The sequence below is a fragment of the Toxotes jaculatrix genome, chromosome 8 (genome assembly GCF_017976425.1).
Source record: "Toxotes jaculatrix isolate fToxJac2 chromosome 8, fToxJac2.pri, whole genome shotgun sequence".
Classification (NCBI taxonomy): Eukaryota; Metazoa; Chordata; class Actinopteri; family Toxotidae; genus Toxotes; species Toxotes jaculatrix.
In genome coordinates, this window is record NC_054401.1 from 24,152,834 (window position 1) to 24,171,948 (window position 19,115).

At 39.8% G+C, this 19,115-nt stretch overlaps 1 protein-coding gene across 1 annotated transcript; it reads left to right on the forward strand.

The window, feature by feature from the left end:
* Positions 1 to 5,373: 5,373 nt before the first annotated feature.
* On the forward strand, positions 5,374 to 18,585 carry mc5ra (melanocortin 5a receptor). The gene is made up of 5 exons (XM_041044506.1): positions 5,374 to 5,445; positions 13,110 to 13,353; positions 13,454 to 13,560; positions 15,784 to 15,972; positions 18,015 to 18,585. Exons 2-5 carry the CDS (start codon positions 13,186 to 13,188, stop codon positions 18,583 to 18,585), a joined length of 1,035 nt encoding a protein of 344 aa, XP_040900440.1. The 5' UTR covers positions 5,374 to 5,445; positions 13,110 to 13,185.
* Positions 18,586 to 19,115: the final 530 nt, after the last annotated feature.

Consider the following 19,115-nt stretch of genomic DNA (forward strand, 5'->3'; position numbering starts at 1 on the left):
CTTGATCCCTGGACAGTGGGTTAATTGTTTATCAGATTTCATCAAAAGCTCTTACACGGTTTTTGAAATATGTAACAAACAAATGTGACTGAAAGTGTAACTTCATTCAGTGAGTGACGTGGATACAAACTGTAGAAGTGAGCTGACTTTTTGTTGACTTATAACCTCAGCCTGAAAACTGGAAACCACAGCATCCATACTGGTTTCACACTAATGTCCTATGGGAAACTGTGAATACTGTTTATACTCAAAAAAAAAATGAGCTGACTGCCTCATTTTTTTGTGATCTTCTGGCAGCACTGCTCTCACATACAGCCTTTGGTGCCCTCTCTCAGAGACTTCCTCAAGGAGCCGATGGACATGCTGATGGAAAAAAAAAGCTGCCAGGAGAAGGCTTTAGAAGAAACAGATTGTGTATGATTGATATGTTTCAAGGGATGGTGGTGAAAATGCAGCAGTAATACCTCTCATCCAACACCGGGTGCAAGGTTCCAGCATGCCCTTCATGACAGGTGCCCTGAGAGGCTGTTAGTAAGGTCTGTAATGACTCAAGCACCACCATCATTTCACACTACATGTCTGAGAGAATTCGTTTTCCCTTCCTTTCTCTTGAAGACTGAATTGAAGTTAATCATTTTTGCCTGTCCCAGTTCAAGGGAATCTAACTGACCTGTATTCAGGAGGAGGCAGCACAGGTCTCAACATGACGACATGTTGGATCCTGAGACAAATTCCACATCTGTGACAGACTCATGTAATTACTCTGAAGTCGCTGATCTAAGACCATGATTATTATAAAACTCATCCACTATAGACAGACAGACAGACAGACAGACACACAGACATGCTCACACTAATCTACTACAACAGATGAGATAGATGAGCAACAGATACTTTAGAAAGAAAATATCCAAATATACTAAGTAAGCCTAAGAATATTAAGAATATTATAAGCCTAGAAAAAGAACTACTGAGGTCTGAGTGAAATGCAGCATGGTCGAGTCCTGTGGGAATGAGTAGTGAGCTGACTGGTTTGTAGGCGCATGGACAGAAAGCATCACATGACATGTAATGATTAACATCACAAGAAATAACAAGCGGCAATGACATTTTACAAATTACAAGACCAAGTCTGCAACCATGGTTTGAGTTTGTCTAGTTCAAAAGATATTTACTGTCAATTCACTATATGTGCAGGATGTACAGACAAAATACGAAATACTGTTTCTCCATCACCAAGTGAGAGGTGCCATTATGTAAAAATACAGATTAAAAAAATAGAACAGTGAAACCTATGTACAGATAAGTATTTAGGTAAAATAAATTAGAATAAGAGAGAAAACCTATGTACAATCAGAATGTGCAGTATGGCAGCAGCATAGTTGGCATTAGTGCAAAGTATGTTCTGTATGTTCTAACAGAACACACACTGTAGTTGACTGTACTCAAAGCCTAATGAGTGGCAGACTGATTCACTCTTGCTGTGGCCTCTACACTATTATTCCATCACTACAGCTGAGTGATGAGAATAATTGTCTACTGCTTTAGAATCTTTTGAGACTACATAGGGATTGTAATGTAACACGATGTATGTCTACCACTGTCTGGTTTAAAAAAAATATGAAAAGAAACTGTCAAACCAATGTTAATTAGCTCTCAGTAAATTACAGTATACGTATCAACACACTGCAGTGTTCCTCTCTGGTTTTGGCAGCAGAAACAGCCACACTATTAACTGTCATGATCTGAAAACACTGAAAACACTCGTGTAGGTATAGGAAGGTATGATTCCCACTTATTTACAGTGTATATTTTTCAAATGTGTTCATTGTAGCATTTCTTTGTGTCACGGGGGGCATGGACCAAATGCAAAAACCCCAAAGACAGGCAGAATGGGAGAACTAACAGTCCTTCAATAAAGCAAAATCACTGGAAATGTCCAAGGCCAGGGAACAAAACTCAAACAACCAAAAATCTTCCACAAGGGAGAAAAACACCTAGGAACGAAACTAAACAAAAATACAGTAGTCCTTACTTGAAACAAAGGAAACCAAGGTAAGTCCATGAGGGGGAAAATGCAAGACACAGGAACACGAACAAGCACAGGGACTTGACGTGCTGCAGACTCGAGCATGGACACAGACATGGAAACAGACAGCCAGCAAGAACACAGGGAAACGACGAGACTTAAATACACAAGGCAATGGGCAACAGGTGAAATCAGTTAGGGCGGGGCAGACAATCACAAAGGCGGGAAACAAGACAAAGACAGGAAGTAGAACAAGACAAGATACACAAGGGCCATGATTTCAAAATAAAACAGGGAACTATGAACAAAACTTAACAAACAAAACAAGAGTCCAAGAGTCCACGAAAGGGTTCCAAACAAAACAAGGGCTCAGAAAACAGCCCCCTTAGGAGCTAGTCATGACACTTTGATTTCCTTTGAGTCTCATTCTGTTAGCTTTTACATGAATTTTTACATGAATACTACCTCTTCATATGCACAATCACAGTGTGTGTATATAGATACAATAATTCCATAATTAAGTCATTTTAAAAGGGCATGTTAAAATATGTCACATAGCCTGAATGTAAAATTTATTAGTTATTCTTTTGTGTAGAAGTGCTCCAGGTTTATAGCATTGAACTACCTTCAGTACATTTTAATATCTTTCTAGAGGAAATTATCTCATGTTAACCATCCTGATATAGGCTTTATTTAATACTTTACACACTGACTACAGTCATAATTCCAACCAACAATGTGACTTACTTGATGTTGTTTAGTAATTCTAAAACAATTCCAGCCCATAAAACCCTCCTTTGCTGCACATAGGAGATAAAAAATAAATAAATAAATAATGTTTGGTGAATGTGGAGGGTAAACAAAAGGCCAAACTTAATTAAGCTAGTTGCCTCTAAGAAATTAGCTACTTTAAACTGCCAGTTTGTTGGTAAATCAGTTCACAGAGAAAAATACTTGGGAAAAAAAAGCTTCTATGCATAACTTTCATAGAACTCATTAATTTGGCTTCATACAGTGGGAAATAATTTGGTATATTAGTTTTGCAGGAGAGTGAAGGTGTCATCTGCTGTAGAACATGTTTTAGTCTCGGTTCTCATTGTTCCATCGTCTAAAAGGTGAACAGATCTGGTGTATTGTGTGTTTAGATAAGAAACTCACAGTTTAACTCCACCACCTTGGTCCTGCTAAGGGGTGGGTTGTTTCCTTTTCCTGCTGATCAAGCACAGGCTCATTAGAAAGCCACAGAAAAACAAAGCAACAGTCAACCAGAACACGAGGAAAGTGATGCTTATATAAACTCTCATACTAAAATAGGACAAACCACTGCAGATGTTTTTTTTTTTTTTTTTTAAAGGTGCACAGCAACTATTTTAAACCACATGTTTGCTTCCCAGTCAGGAGACTCTCGAGTCTGAGTAAATAAACTGAGTGATGTCACAGTGATGTCATTACGGCTGTCTCAGCTCGGGATTGGAGACGAGAAATTCATAAGATAACTCGTGCCTGTGTTACAGACAATCGAATGAAAAGATTCTCTCAAACTGTATTGTGGGAATTGTGGAAATTGTGGGATGGGATCCTGTGGACCAAAAGTCAGAAGATCTCTGCAGTAATTTTGACTCTTATTTATTTATATTTTCTATCTATCTATCTATCTATCTATCTATCTATCTATCTATCTATCTATCTATCTATCTATCTATCTATCTATCTATCTATCTATCTATCTATCTATCTATCTATCTATCTATCTCCTGTGCTTGTATTTTACTTTTATTATAACAGGCAGTCTGTGCCATATTAAAGTTTATCTTATCCTAAAAACATTGTGGCTGAGTAGGTGCACAGAGAAAAAATAAACCTTGATCAATAAAACTGAATGAGTCACACTGAATGTTTTCAGTTGAATCAACACACTTCCATTAATCTAACTGACACTGAGTTAGCTAGTTTATCAGAGATGGTCACAGCAGCAACACATGTACACAACACAACACGTCACGTGATGTGTGAGTGATTCGTAGCTGCGAGGTGTCTGTGAGGTGTGAGTCTCCCTCCACACTGTGATGCACTTCAGTGGAAACAATAGTCTACAATCCTGTGGGTCTGATGTATAATTGAGTTACTGTATATTTCTCAAAGCAGCAGCTGAAGGCCCGGATGAGGGGCATTCACTTTAATACAGCTCTCATAACTCCTCCTAATGTGGAGCTTCTGACTTCTCTAATAAGAAAAGCTGTTTAAGCTTTATTAGACACAGTACATGAACAAAACGTTTTGCACAGGTGTGTGGTGAAACCTGTGACATGAAAAGATTGGGTGGCTGAGCCTGTGAGGGAACAATGGATGTTCAAAGATTAGCTGACTGAATCTACACAGTGAACGTGAGCCGAGTGATACACAGTCACAGATGAATTACTTAAGTTTGCAGGCACCATCTTTATCCAACTAAATTCCCAGCTCAGTGGTTAATCCTGTGGTGATGTTACATTCCCAAACAGATTCTTTTCAACTGCTCCTTGCTAAACAGTTTTCAGAGTGAACGTCCTTTATCTAAAAGCCCTTTTAGCTCCTCTCTCTCTCTCTCTCTCTCCCAAAATCAGTCTCTGACAGCAGTGATAATGCTGCTAAATAACGTGGACGGTCATGATATCTATCTGTCAGTGATGCTCTGCTACGTTACTGTTTCTCTGCAGGGTGTCATAAGCACAGCATCCAGCACAGTACATGTCTATCAGTACTAATTCCCACTTGAACCAATGTATTCACAAGGAATTGTTTAATTTTAACCCAAGACACACACACACACACACGCACACACACACACACACACACACACACACACACACACACACACACACACACACACACACACACGCACACACACACACACACACACACACACACACACACACACACACACACGCACTCACGCACGCACACACACACATTCACTAGAAGTTGTATAAAAATATCCATTGTTTTGTCTTGCTTCATTTATAACTTCTAAATATGGTTGGCAGGTTGGTTAGAGTTCTGCATAAAGTCACATGAAGGAGCTAAATTCTTGTAAGATGCAGATCCTCACAGACAGAATCTTTTCAACACGGAGGAAGCTCTTCTTTTAACCCACTGCAAGGGAGATGGCTAAAAATTGCTGGCAGTAGCTGCATGTCGTGTCCATACTGTCAGATCTGAAGGGGGAGGTTCCTCTCCCTCCCGCACTCTCTCTTTACACTCTCTCTCTCTCTTCCTCTCTCTCCCTCCCACCCTTTCCCTCTCTCTCTCTCTCCCTCACAGCTCAGCATCTCTCACTCTCACGACGCGTAAATCCACAAATCTGATGCTCCACACAGGCATCGTCTTGTCTATTTGATCACTTGTGGGGAGGATTTGAGTCACAGCTCCTGCGAGAGGTGAGTCATTTTTCATGTCTGTCTCTCGTGATGGATTCAGGAGACATCTTTATGCATTTTAACATTATTTTGTGTCAAAACTGTCACTCACTGCTGGTTTTACATACACTGACAGGGACCTGGAGCGTGTCTGTGATTTATTTTTAAAGTGATAGTGTCATACTTGACTGATGTTTTTGTTCTCTGAGGTTTTATATGATGGAAACTTCATGTTCGTCTGTGATTCAATGTGTAGACTTTGAGGGGAATTTACAACACTTTCAGGATCATACATGTTGTTGAATATGTTGCAGTCAAATTTATTTATATATATATCTATATATGTACTTTGTGTGACATTTAGACAGTATTTTCTACTTTTTGTTGGGGATGTCTTTCCACCCACAATAATATGATGAGATCAAAAACCAATCTCAGCACATAAACCCGTAAATCTTTAAAAAATTAAATATATATATATATTTAATAAATTTTAACATCCCCAAACAATCCTACAGGGGATAAATCAAACATTTTAGGCAGCCACCTGTATTTTGCTTTTGTGACACTTTGCATTATAACCATGACTGTTCAGACACCATCTGGGATAAGATAAGATAAGATAAGAAATCCTTTATTAGTCCCTCAGTGGGGAAATTGCATTCAGCAACAGCAGGGGTACAGTACAGTAAGTAAATATAAGTAAGAGGCCAATATGGCTGGAACAAGATTAAATAGGCACTATTCCAATAACAGAATAACTAAGAACTAAAACTAAGAAAGATCTGTAGTATGTACATACATAAATATGAGATGGGCATAGTTATGAGATGAGATAAGATAAGATGGTTCACCTTGGATATAAAAACAAAAAACAACTGTTTTGTCTCAATACATCACTCTCCAAGCTCCACTGTAACAGCTCATTCCATTTGCTGTGGCTATGATTTGCTGTGAAATGTGCAGGATTGACTTCACGGCACAGATAGAGCCTCAGTCAGATAGAACCTCCCTCGGAGCTGCCTCCGCAACTTCCTATGGAAACACAAACACAAGAGAGGTCCAGATGCTGCTCAGTCTCATTGGCATCTTTCCAGGCGTGCATTTACTTTAGCTGAAGTTACTCCACAACGACACATCACTCAGCCAATGCATGGCCAAGAAATACTGTAGGTTAGCTGTATTTCACAGCACAGAGGAGTCTGTTGGCTGGGGGGCACAAAATACACACAGTAAAAGCCGTGAGACCACTGACTCATTAGCACTGAGAAAACTTAGTAGGTGCCTGCACTGTGTAGGAAATACTCTGCCTTTGTTCTGATGCTGCATCTGTCGTTGATGCTGTAATAATTGTCTGGAGAAAATATCTTTTTTTTTTTTTTCACAAAGATTAGTCACCACTGTGGCAAAGCAGCAGGAGTGAGCATCACTCAGTGTAAGATGAGGAGCTGTCTTTTCACTGACTGACCCGAGTCTGGGCTCCTGATAAACGCGTCTCCTGCTGGAGAAAGAAAAGCTTGCCTCCATGCACAAGTTCATTTTTTATATATATGGTGGTGATGCTCTTACTTTGGGAGAAAAAAAATAACAAAAATGCCATTAATAACAAAATGCCATTAAACACTATGTTTGTGATCATGTAGCCATGGCAACCTCTGAAGAAGTGCTCATGATCATCATGTTTTGATACCGCCCGTGTCATTGTCATTGGAGTCAGTCACATCATGGGATTAGCTACAGAGCTCAGAGACCTCAGTGTTGTTTCTCAGTCTGTTGTGCTGGTGTTGTCCAGATCAGAGCGAAAGGATGCTCAGCAGGAGCAGCTCTCTGCTTCACTGTGGACCTGACAGATAACAAGCATTCAGCACGGCTGTCCTTTTTGATTTGTGCAAACTGGGGGATAAATTCTCACCTAAATGGAGCCCAACAGTCAAAAACAGAACTGAATCACATCAGTTAAATAAAAGTGTTCTTTTGAGAGTGTTAAAAGAAATGCGACTCTTTATATTTTTCCTTTAACCTCCAATCAATCAGTAAAAATAATAATAATCTTCTATTTATCTTTCACTAGCTCATTTCATTTTTCAGCTCCTCAGTATTTCTGTTTTGGGGTATCAGTACATATGTAATGCTTTAAGTGTTTCCTACTTTCCTCATGTAACATTTCCTTTTCCTAACATTTCCTCCTAATGCTGCCTTCACACAGTGTCAGCAGAATGGGCGAAGCGGGAAAACCTCCTGCTATAGCAACCTGAAAGAATTCATGCATATTACATACATACATACACAGTTAGCCCTGCATATTTGCAGTGATTTGTTGAAGCCGGCGCACGAACTGTGTATACATCCTGTCAAATCCTGCATTAATGCTAAAATTGAATTTCACTAACATGTAGCTGCCAACGATTGAGGCTTTGCAGCCATTTTTTTCCCCAGCACTTTGTTGACACTTTTCTCACCGTGTGGGAGATATGGTCACTGTCCAAATGCCAACTCAGAATTATATTCCAGAGAGCGGCGTGGACGGATTCAAAAAATGTGAAATATTGGACGTGAAAAAAACAGGAAATACAGCAAATAAATATAAGAGCAAAATAAATTAATTAATTTTATCAAGTGATTGGTGGCAAAGAAACTATATTTAAAGCTTTATTCTTTTTTTTTTTACCAACTGATAGAGGATGAAAGGAAAAGTGGAGCTTTCTACATTTCTTTTTATAACACTGATGTATTCAGTTCTAATTTTCAATCTTTTACTGCCCCATTATCTGGGGCTTCGTGTTAGTTTGTACATAGTTATTACACCATGAAAGAACAAGATCACTGAAAACGAGCACCAAGGACATGGAACAATGATTCATTTACACCCTGATCACAGCACTGAGACAATGTATTCCCCAAAATCCAAATTACTGCTTTAATATTCATATCGTGAACTGATAACAGGTAAACTAGGGCACATTACTAACTCTGCATCGTTGGCCTCTTTGTTTAATGGCAAATTTTATCTCCAAAATTTTAACTGTGCTGTATGACCAGGTGGTTTGTTGTATAAATATACAGTGGTAATCTCACAAACCGTAATGTGTCATATGTGCAAACACTGCAGGCCCCACAGTTTGTTGTTCTGGTGTGATTAATATTTCCATGTGATTAGATTTAATTACATTTGTTGCACTGTGCATAATTGATGTTGTCCTACTCTCCCAATGAATAATGCAGAGAGGCACACAAACACAAACTTCCACTTGAGAGAAGGAAGTTCTTGCTTGTTTTTATTTTGATTTTGCTTCCGCACACGGATGTTGAGATAAACTTTAAACCCAAAAATAGGCTCAAAATTTTAATAACCGTTTAATAAATTCTGTGTGAGCCATTCCATTCATTACAATGTAATTTCTGCATATGTGGGCTGAAAGTGTTGAAAGTGTTTATACTGTATAAGCTCTTACATCCAAATAAGTCACACTTCAGCAGTTTGGAACTAAAACACTTGTCCACATGCTCCTTTTAGAAATACAGTGGGTAGTGCACGTCCACAGAGGGAGCTGAAGTCAGATGATCATTAGCTGTCAGTGTTAAGTAGCGTCAAGATGTCTTGATGTTGTTTTCTGTTCTGTGACAGAGGCACAAGCTCCCAGTCAATAACAGACCCCCTGGGAAAAACTGGGGGGTTGGGGCAAAAAAAGATGGAGTGGGCGTGTGGGAAAACACAGAAACAGGGAGGGACACACAGAGAGCAAAGGATAAAAGCAGCTGAATTCCTCCCGTGTGAATTCAGCTCAGGTGTGATTATGACAGACACAGTGTATTAACTCAAGCACCCAATCAGTCACACACTCAAAGAAATTAATTTCAATGACTTACATCTTCACATCCCAGCAGACGTGTGTGCAGCACATGCTCCCCATCTCTGATATCACATTTTCAAGCTGCAACACCAGTCCGATCAGACCAACACACCACAGCAAAGAGGTGGTTACAACCTGCATATGAATCACATGGATAAGTATATGAATAACGTGTATTTGTTTTTGAACAGATGAAGGATCCTTCAGGCTTTTTTTCCCTCTCATTAGTCAGTCTGGGCCACGCTGACTCCACAGCTAATAAAAAAAAAGGCTGTTAATAGATTTTGAAGTGGGTTGAGGTTTCCATTGAAACTAAGAGTCCTTTCTTCTGCAGTGTGATGCAACATTTGGGACAAGACATTCAGAAAATATGACAAAGATGTTTTCTTGCAGAACCTTGGTCTTGAAATTAAATGGTGTATGGCCAATTAATTTTTAGAATAAACCAGAATGGCTCTCAGTAGAAGACATGCCTCCGCCAAGGCTCAGAGTCAAACAACACACACCGAACTTCAAAGACAAAAATTCAAATTAATAGTAAATGATCCAGATCCTGTCCGAAAATCTAACGGGTTCTTCCCTGGAACGTGACCCAACACTCCATTTAAGTTCAGTGCAAATCAGTTTTGTGTAATCTTGCTGATAAACAAACAAACCAACAAATAAAGCAGCAAGCTGTGCATTTGAACTGCACCTGCCATAACAGATCCACACTGACAACTACACTGGACAGTAGATCCCAGACTTTTCTGTCTGACATACTCCCACAGTTCATTTTATAAAAGTGTACATTGTTAAAATTATTTTTTTCACACTAGGGAGCCTGATTTGTCCGTGGTCACTTTGAGTAGGTTTGGTTTTGTTACTTTTTTATCCATTACACCTGATGCAGGTTGGGTGGAGGCAGTCAGCTGATCATAACATGTGACATTAGTAGATTACTGTTACAATAAATATACTAAAAGGCTACTAAAACACAGCCTCACACAATTTGTAATGCTATTTGTGAGTTTCTTTTCCAGCTGAACACACACCCATCTATCAACCTTTTCTTGTTTATGTAGTAGTGCTTTGTTTCAGAGCCGTCTCTGGACATGTTGGTGTCCTAAGCGAGACGTTCGCTGGAGCCCCTCAGGGACTGGATGTTTTTAATAAGAATATTTTACGACAGTTGTCATGTTTTATCCTGGTTTTAACCACATTGAGGATATGACATAGAACATAACCTCATTTTGTTCATATCTCTAAGACTCTCACTAATGGCTGTCCTGACCACAGTATTTATTTTAATTCTTTTTTTTTTTTCCTTAATTATACAGCTTCCAGGGGATACTTTAGGCTGACACTAAGAGAAAGGATGTCAGCGTGAATCCTTTGTAGCAGGAAGGTCTGGATAGGATTTAGACAAATACTCATTAACCTCAGCATTAACAAAATGCCAGACTAACAGCAGGAATGTAGAGGTGGGTTCACCTGCTAAATATCACTGAAACAAATGCAAATCAGCCTCTTGCTCACTTCCTTCACTGCGGCTGTTTTATAACTGAAACAGAAAACAACAGCTATGTTTGTATATTTTGTGGCTCAGCAGGTCACTCGCTCTCTAAGCCTCCAGTGTTTTAATGGAGCACAGTGGGCCCATTTTGACAGGTGTCATTCCAGGAGCAAACATCTGGATTTATAGCTGATAGGCAGCCTATATCAAAATGCCTGAATTTGCTGCCTCGATGACACTACGTTGCTTTCAGGGTGGCCCGTTTGTGTATCGTTACAGGCTTTCTTTTGTTAAAACTACCACATGACTCCAGTTGAGGACATACCTGCACACACACAGTTTTGTCTGTGTCACGATTTTGTTTTACCCCGCTGTGGATCACATTGTAATGTTTGAATCATCAAATGTCACATGTCTTTCATATGATGTTTTCTGTCTTGAATATCTGCAGGGCAGGGCAAAGGTCTCACTTTTCTAAAGCATCTTCTGACCTTGTACGTGATGGGGATCGTGTCATTTTAATTTCTATTATTTGATGCTTGAAATATGGGAGGTACCTTACATAGCAGTGAGTATGGGTTGGACAGATGGTCAATGATATTTTCTACTGCTATCATGCAGGATCACATACGGAAACATCAACAAGTTGGAGACCAAATATAGGCATATTTGCAGTCACTATAACAGATCAGTTTTTGTATATTTGAAGAGATTGATACTGATATGAACAGATAATAAACTAAAACGATAGGATAGTATAGGAAACGATAGGATAGTATAATAAAAATACACCACATAAAGTAAATAATTGAAATATGATTTCTCCAGCCACTATAATTACAAAAAGTGTAAATAGTTCCAGCATGACTTATGAATTTGTAGTCAAAGTAATTGCCTCTCGTTTTTTGAATAGCTTAAGATAACTGCTGTGTCAATTAGTGCTGGAAAAATGAAGTTCCAATAGTAAAAGCACACCAATGTCGTTCTTAGTTCCTGCAATTATGGTGTTCAAAGAGCCTCCATGACAGCAGTAAAATGTCTTAACTACTCAAACAGCTTGCTAGTTTAGCCCTGCCACAAAGGTTAATTACTGTAGCCCCTCAGCTCATAGTGTCACTGTATAGTGGGGATTTGGATAATGGCATTGTGCTGAAATGACATGGGTTACAATGGCCATAATGTAGAATGTTCGTTTTGACTATGCTTGAATGGTTTCTTTGTGTCATCAATGTGTTTGCCTCCCTCTCTTTTCCCATTCAGTGTCAAGCCATTATTTTTTAATCCCCTTTTAAAGGAAGATCTCTTCCTGGAAATCCCTTACGCACCGTGTAACACTGGGGAATTTTCAAGATAGTAAAAGTGTTTATGTTGCCTCCACGCAAACGTATAAGCCACAGAAAGTGAGTCATTTGACATCACCGGAGGGTCCATTAGTCCGATCATGAGTTGAGTTAAGGAACAGAGGAGGTACTTGCCTGTAGGGAAGAGTTAAAGCTGCTCTTTCAAGTCTGACCTCATCACATCTCATTAGTTGTGGATAGGATCCTAACACTGAGGCTTTTTTATGTCCCACTCACTTGCCATAGGAGTGTCATATCAGGACGTCCTAATTCTTTACTTTCCTAGCCAAAGTGGAATGTTCAAAACAAACTTCAGTTCATTATGGTGTGGTCAGCTGAGATTAATTTATTAATTGCCATATAATGGTGCGTCAATTTAAATACCATCTTTTGATTCCACTCTTTTGATTCCACTGAAACTTCCGATCTTTCCAGTCATCATGAAAACACTGGTTACAAAACCTCATCCAGCAGAAAGTCCAGCTGAAAAAATAGTCCACCATCTAACACCCTGTAAAACCACAATGTGCTGATTTTACATTTCCATTGTTGTACGGATTAAACAAATGAGATGTAACATATCAGTTACTGAGCTTTAGAAGTTTCCACATTTCCAGTCTTCATGCCAAACTAAGCTTATCAGCCTCTCGTTGTAGGTTTATATTTACCCATAATGACATGAGAGTGGTGTGGAGATGGTAGAGACCAAAAACAGAGCTACAAGAGAGTGGCTACTAGACATTTATCAAGAGGCCATAATGAGAACATTGCTCCAAAATGTCTTTATGTGTAAATATGTAACCGTTTGCTAACAAGTTCATCATATCAACTGAAAAGACATTTTTATATTATTGGAGATTTAAGTACGTAATTTGTGAAAGAAATTTGTATGCTGTATCAAACTTGATTGAAGTTGGTGTGGAGGGTAAACATCATGTCTGAGTAACAGAGTCAAAATAATAATAATAATAATAATAATAATAAATATGTCACTTTCAGCTGTTCCTTTGCAGCCTGCTTGAAAAATGCCCTCCACATCAGAGCAGCAGTAATCTGGACCAAAGCCACAGCAGGGATGAATATGTCTGATGAGTCCTCCTACCATGAGGAGTTCCTGATGGGCAACTCCACCTGGGCCTACCCCTACTATCACCAAAACTACACCCTTCCCCCTCCACTGCTACCAGACAAGACCAGCACCTCCAAACCTGCAGCATGTGAGCAGGTCCACATCGCTGTAGAGGTCTGTATTTGTGTGTGAGTGGTACTTCATTTTTCTGCTGCTCTTCTGATCTATTCATGTCTACTCTTCTCATTCACCCGCTGTATTTCTCTCCCCTCAGGTCTTTCTGATCCTGGGTATCATCTCCCTGCTGGAGAACATCCTGGTCATCACGGCCATAGTAAAGAACAAGAACCTTCACTCGCCCATGTACTTCTTTGTCTGCAGGTAAATCTCTCTGTTTACATGTTGAACTGTCTTTAATAATTTGAATAATCACAGTATTATTTAAGAATATGCAGAGCGTAAACACAATATGCAGTGAAATAATAAAAGTCCTTAATCTAGATCTCAACTCTGCTCCACATACAAGTTGGGGCCTCGAGATTAGGTAATAATGCAGATGTCTTTTTAAGGCCCTTTCATTTCAGTTCATGTTGTAACACACTCTACATTATATCAAATTGCTATGTTAAGTTTCAGGCCTGTGATAGACAGGTGACCTGTCCAGGGTGTGCCCCGCCTCTCTACCAGTGTCAGCTGGGATTAGCTTCATGAATATGGAGGGGAGCAAATGAGCTTTGGTTCAGCTTTCAGATGATCTGATGGCATTAACAATTACCAATATAGTGGAGGTCAAATTTCCACATCTCATTTACTGACATGATGAATGTAATTGGCTTTAAGATTACAATATTCAAAATGGGGAATCTCAGAATTCTTGACCATTTCTTTCTTGTTAGTATTTGATGAAAATGGATGCATACACAGAAGTAAACAGGGGGGACAGCACTCTTGCTTGTTTTCCTACACGGCAGGTTCTCTGCTCATTATCTGAGTTACAAGTAGATTTCTCAGCAAGTCACTTGTGAAGGCCACACATTTACTTGTGAAGACTACACATTTTTGTTCTGCAGCCAAAAGTGGAGACTTGTGTTTCAGGAGATAATGAGTTTCGGTTTTCCAACCACCTGCTTTATGCACACTTTGAATTACACAAGACCTGAATAAAAAAACATCACATATCAAAAGAAATAACTCAGGTACACAATGAAGCTTTTCCACTCACCTCAGGTGGCAAAGTGGGCTTATTTATAAAAGTGACGGTAACTTGCACATCTTGAGCTTGACAGCAACAAATGGTTCAAATGAGTTACGATGTAGGATGTGCCTCTGCTTATTCTCTCCTCCTAAAAAAAAAAACATCACACAGCATGTTCCCCCAGAGGGGAAAAGATGAATAAAGTACCATGTTGAGTCCAGAGTTTTAAAAAGAGTTTCTGACATTATTTTGATGTTAAAATCTTGTATCCTGCTCAGAGTAATTATATAATTGTTGTTGATGAAAACACATTTTGATTTACCTGTTTTCTCTAAATGTGATTTCAGTCGTGACACATGACATGGAATGGACTTCAGGTCAGAGTCCAGTCACCAACTTGATGACTCAACTTGACAGAATTAAAAAAATTACCTGCAACTCAATTTTTTTTTACATTAACACCAATTACTTACTACTTACTTGACTTTATTTGGATCTGAGCCGTATGACTTGAAAGACTTAATCCCCTCTGCAAGACCAAAGCAAAGGAGTTTCGGTTGATATTCAGGTCACTGTTCAAATTATTGGTCAACTAGAAGATAAAGCGTGCTTTGATGTGGTCTTTGAGCTAACTTTGAGGTGTCTAGAGTACATACACAGAGAGACAGAGCTTTCACATCAAGGACCCAGGCCCGGATCCAAGTACATGTGACCCCCAAACTCCTGGACCAACGAACAGTGCCCAAGGGTATGGTTTATCCTCAGTCCTCAGAGGATGAGTCCTGACAACTCTGGCCATTTTAATGTCGTGCCATCATCAGGTCAAAATTTCTATTTTGACTTTGACTATAAAGCTAAATAGCTAATGTTAGCATGCTGACAGGGTGGCATGGAGCTGCAGTGATTAGCACTGTCTCAGTTCAAAAAGTTCATGCGAGTGAACTGCTTTGCAAGACATTGAGGATTCTGGGAGATGCAGCACTGACCTGCAGTGTAAAAAAGTTAGGGCTTGATGAGAGCTTGTTGTTAGAAATGTTATAGACTCTTTTTTGTTGTTTTAATTGTACACTGAAGTGCTTTTGTCAGTGTGTCACCCACCTTCAATATTTTATAAAACACAGAGCAGGACGGGCATCTTGTGCCACATGAGTGCCAAGACAATGTGTTGGTCTCATTTTGTCTCCTGGTTGCCAAGTGAAAATGTCACACAGATTGCGCAATGTACCTTCAATCATTAAATCATTTAAGTGGCTTCCCCACAGGGGACATGATTGTGTCATTACACAGAGGGGAGGGCCAGGACAGCTGCTCTGCAGGCTTCTGCATTCATGAGGCAGGAAGCGCTGTACAGACTTGTGAACACCTATCTCTGTGATCAAAGTCTGACCTAACTTGTCTTGTTGTTGCAGTCTGGCAGTAGCAGACATGCTGGTGAGTGTGTCCAACGCCTGGGAGACCATCATCATTTACCTTCTCAACAACAGACAGCTCGTGGTGGAGGACCACTTCATCCGGCAGATGGACAACGTGTTTGACTCCATGATCTGCATCTCTGTCGTTGCGTCGATGTGCAGCCTACTGGCCATCGCTGTGGACAGGTAACAATGAAAGGACATGTGTATGAATAGATACAAGCACTTTTGTCTTGAAATTCTTATATAACCTGCAGGTCACTGCAGTACACACATACACACTCTTGCACATGTGTCTTCTTCTCATTATTTCCACAGGAGAAGCTCTTTCAGAAGCTCTTTCAAAGCTTCAAAGCTTTTCAAATTGAATTTTTAATTAAATGCATTCTCACAAGAGTCACAGTGCATAATTGCACTGCTCTGTTTTGTCCTGAAACAGCGCACAATTGCCCTTTTAGTTCAGCTAATGTAAATGATAAATGAAAACAATGACTTACATAAGTTTTCTAACAATAGAGGTTGAGCAGCGTAATTAGGTAACAACAGCTGGTGCTCTTAATAACAGGGTTTTCATTTCCAACAGTCTACTAATAATTTCCTAGAAAATAACAGACATGTAATATGTTTTTAGAAAGGGTCCTAGAGAGGACCATGTAATTTTATTGTAGTTCTCAATTGGGTCTCTTTCTGCAATTGAAATAACCCAGTACTGGGCACTATCTGTGTCAGTGCACAGACTTTCAGTTGAACATGCAAAAATGTCAACATTTCTCTTTCCGTGTGGTTTCAAATTTTAGGCAGGCATACAATTCCACAAGTATGAACAAATGAATGAATAGTTACTTTGGTTTCAGGTGATCTCTTTAAATCATAAGATTTAAGATTTAATTCTCTTACAAGAATTACTCTGGAAATCAAGAACCTCTCTACCAAACTATGTAATTAGAATATAATATCCTGTTGGAGGAGCATTATCAAGAATGAGAAAACTGCTTTTGAAATTGAAATAAAAAAACCCCCAAACCATTAGCTTGAGTTAAAATCTTAACGGGAATCAGGTGTTAAATATTAAGGGTATGGACTTTGAAGGACATGAATGTTTCCCAGGCAAGGATGGTCTAATAAAAATTTTAGAATGACTATGGAGCTGCATTATGGGAAATGTAGGAGCCACTCTTTATTGGTGCTTGACCCACACTATGGACTAAGAGTCAGGATATCTCACACAAGGTGGTGCCTCCCTCTGTTTTGATATGATGGACTAGACCTGAGTGCAGTGTGCACACATGCTGTGGTACTGCTGGTCCAGGTTATGATATTCTACTGCTTGTGTATAACTGGTGAATGTGGTGCCATAGAGACTTGGCAATGAATGATTGATTTAGTTCTGTAGAATGAAGCAGCAGTGTGGATATCCCCATTCAGCTGTTATCTGTCGGCTCTCTAAGCTAACTAGCTGTCCTGGGACTTCTGCTAAATGCTGCTCGCTCTCGTTCCCCCTACACCACCCAGTTACACTGCACTGATTTCAGCTAGAGATGAGACAGTCCCAAAGATTGGCATTGGTGTCAGTCTGGGCTTTTTTTTTAAATGGATCTTATCAGATAAAATAAACCTGATCACAATGTGATATATTATTTACTGTCCTCTGCTGTGTTTCTTTTGTCCTGCTGGTTTTGAAGCACCGCTCTCCTATACAACAGCCAGGCACTGCACATGCAAGTGAAAATTAGAGTGTGTGAATGTGAAAAATCATTGGGGTGCATCGGTGTAGCTCTGAGTTCTGACACTGAAATACACAGACTCCCTAAGTTCTCTCCACTCTCATTCTTATATATAATACTGAGGAAGCAGCTTCTCAGGTTTCCATCATCATCACTTTCACAAGTTAAAATGACAAATGACAAGTGAGGGCAGAATCTCCACTCTGTAACACCACTGTACAACCATGAGCAGACTGAGAGCTCTGTCTGCTCACACATTCTCTCAGGTAATGACAAATGGTCTGGTCAGTGCTTTGTGAGAACTATTTGGCTTGACACCAGTAAATAACAAATACAAGTCAAATAAGAAAGCAGTGTTGTTGTGCACAGGGATATATTTTGCCATGTCTCTAGACATCTCAAAGGTTTCTGCCCTCATTTTTTTCTCCAGTTCCTCAGTGGCTTGTAAAGGTTGCGAGAAAATCACAGGTCACTTCCAAAATCAATATCTATTTGTGTCTACAGGTACGTCACTATCTTCTATGCACTGAGGTACCACAACATTATGACAGTGAGGAGAGCTGGCTGCATCATCGGGGGGATCTGGACCTTCTGCACGGGCTGCGGCATCGTCTTCATCATCTACTCAGACACCACCCCTGTCATCATCTGCCTGGTCTCCATGTTCTTTGCCATGCTGCTCATCATGGCCTCCCTCTACAGCCACATGTTCATGCTGGCCCGCTCGCACGTCAAGCGCATTGCCGCCCTGCCCGGCTACAACTCCATCCACCAGCGGGCCAGCATGAAGGGCGCCATCACACTGACCATCCTGTTGGGGATCTTTATTGTCTGCTGGGCTCCCTTCTTCCTCCACCTGATCCTAATGATCTCCTGTCCGCGGAATCTCTACTGCGTGTGCTTCATGTCCCACTTCAACATGTACCTCATCCTCATCATGTGCAATTCTGTGATCGACCCGCTCATCTATGCCTTCAGGAGTCAGGAGATGAGGAAGACTTTTAAGGAGATCATCTGCTGTTGCAGCCTGAGAAACGCCTGCACCAGCATCTGTGCTCTGACAGGTAAGTACTGAGAGACTGAAAGGACCATGGACAGAATGGGTAGAATGGACTGACTGAAATCAACACTGGAGCATAACCATGGGAAGTTCTATCAAAATACACTGAGAACTGGTCCATTGCACCTTTCAGCCAGTACAGTGTATAATCAAGCACATTTTTTGCCATCTGACCACTATGAACTAGAAAGGGGATTCACACATTGTGTAGGAAGGTTAATCCCACATAGCCTAATGTATCGGCCATGTACACAAAGTACAAAAACAAAGGCTACTTTACTTGGTACATTATTTAACCACCCAGCTAGAGACCATTTGAAGTCAGGATTCATTGAAAATGTGTCACGGAAAACTGTTTGTGTTCTGCCTTTCATTCTCACTGTCATTTATTTTATTCTTCTGCTTCAGCCTTCTTTTTTAAATCAGTGAAAGGTTGTTACTCTTTCTTTGACAGGTTTATATATATATATATATTTTTTTTCCTTTTCACTTTCATCATTAGTAAACACTGTTGTGAAGGAGTATTTATATATTTTCTTTTAACT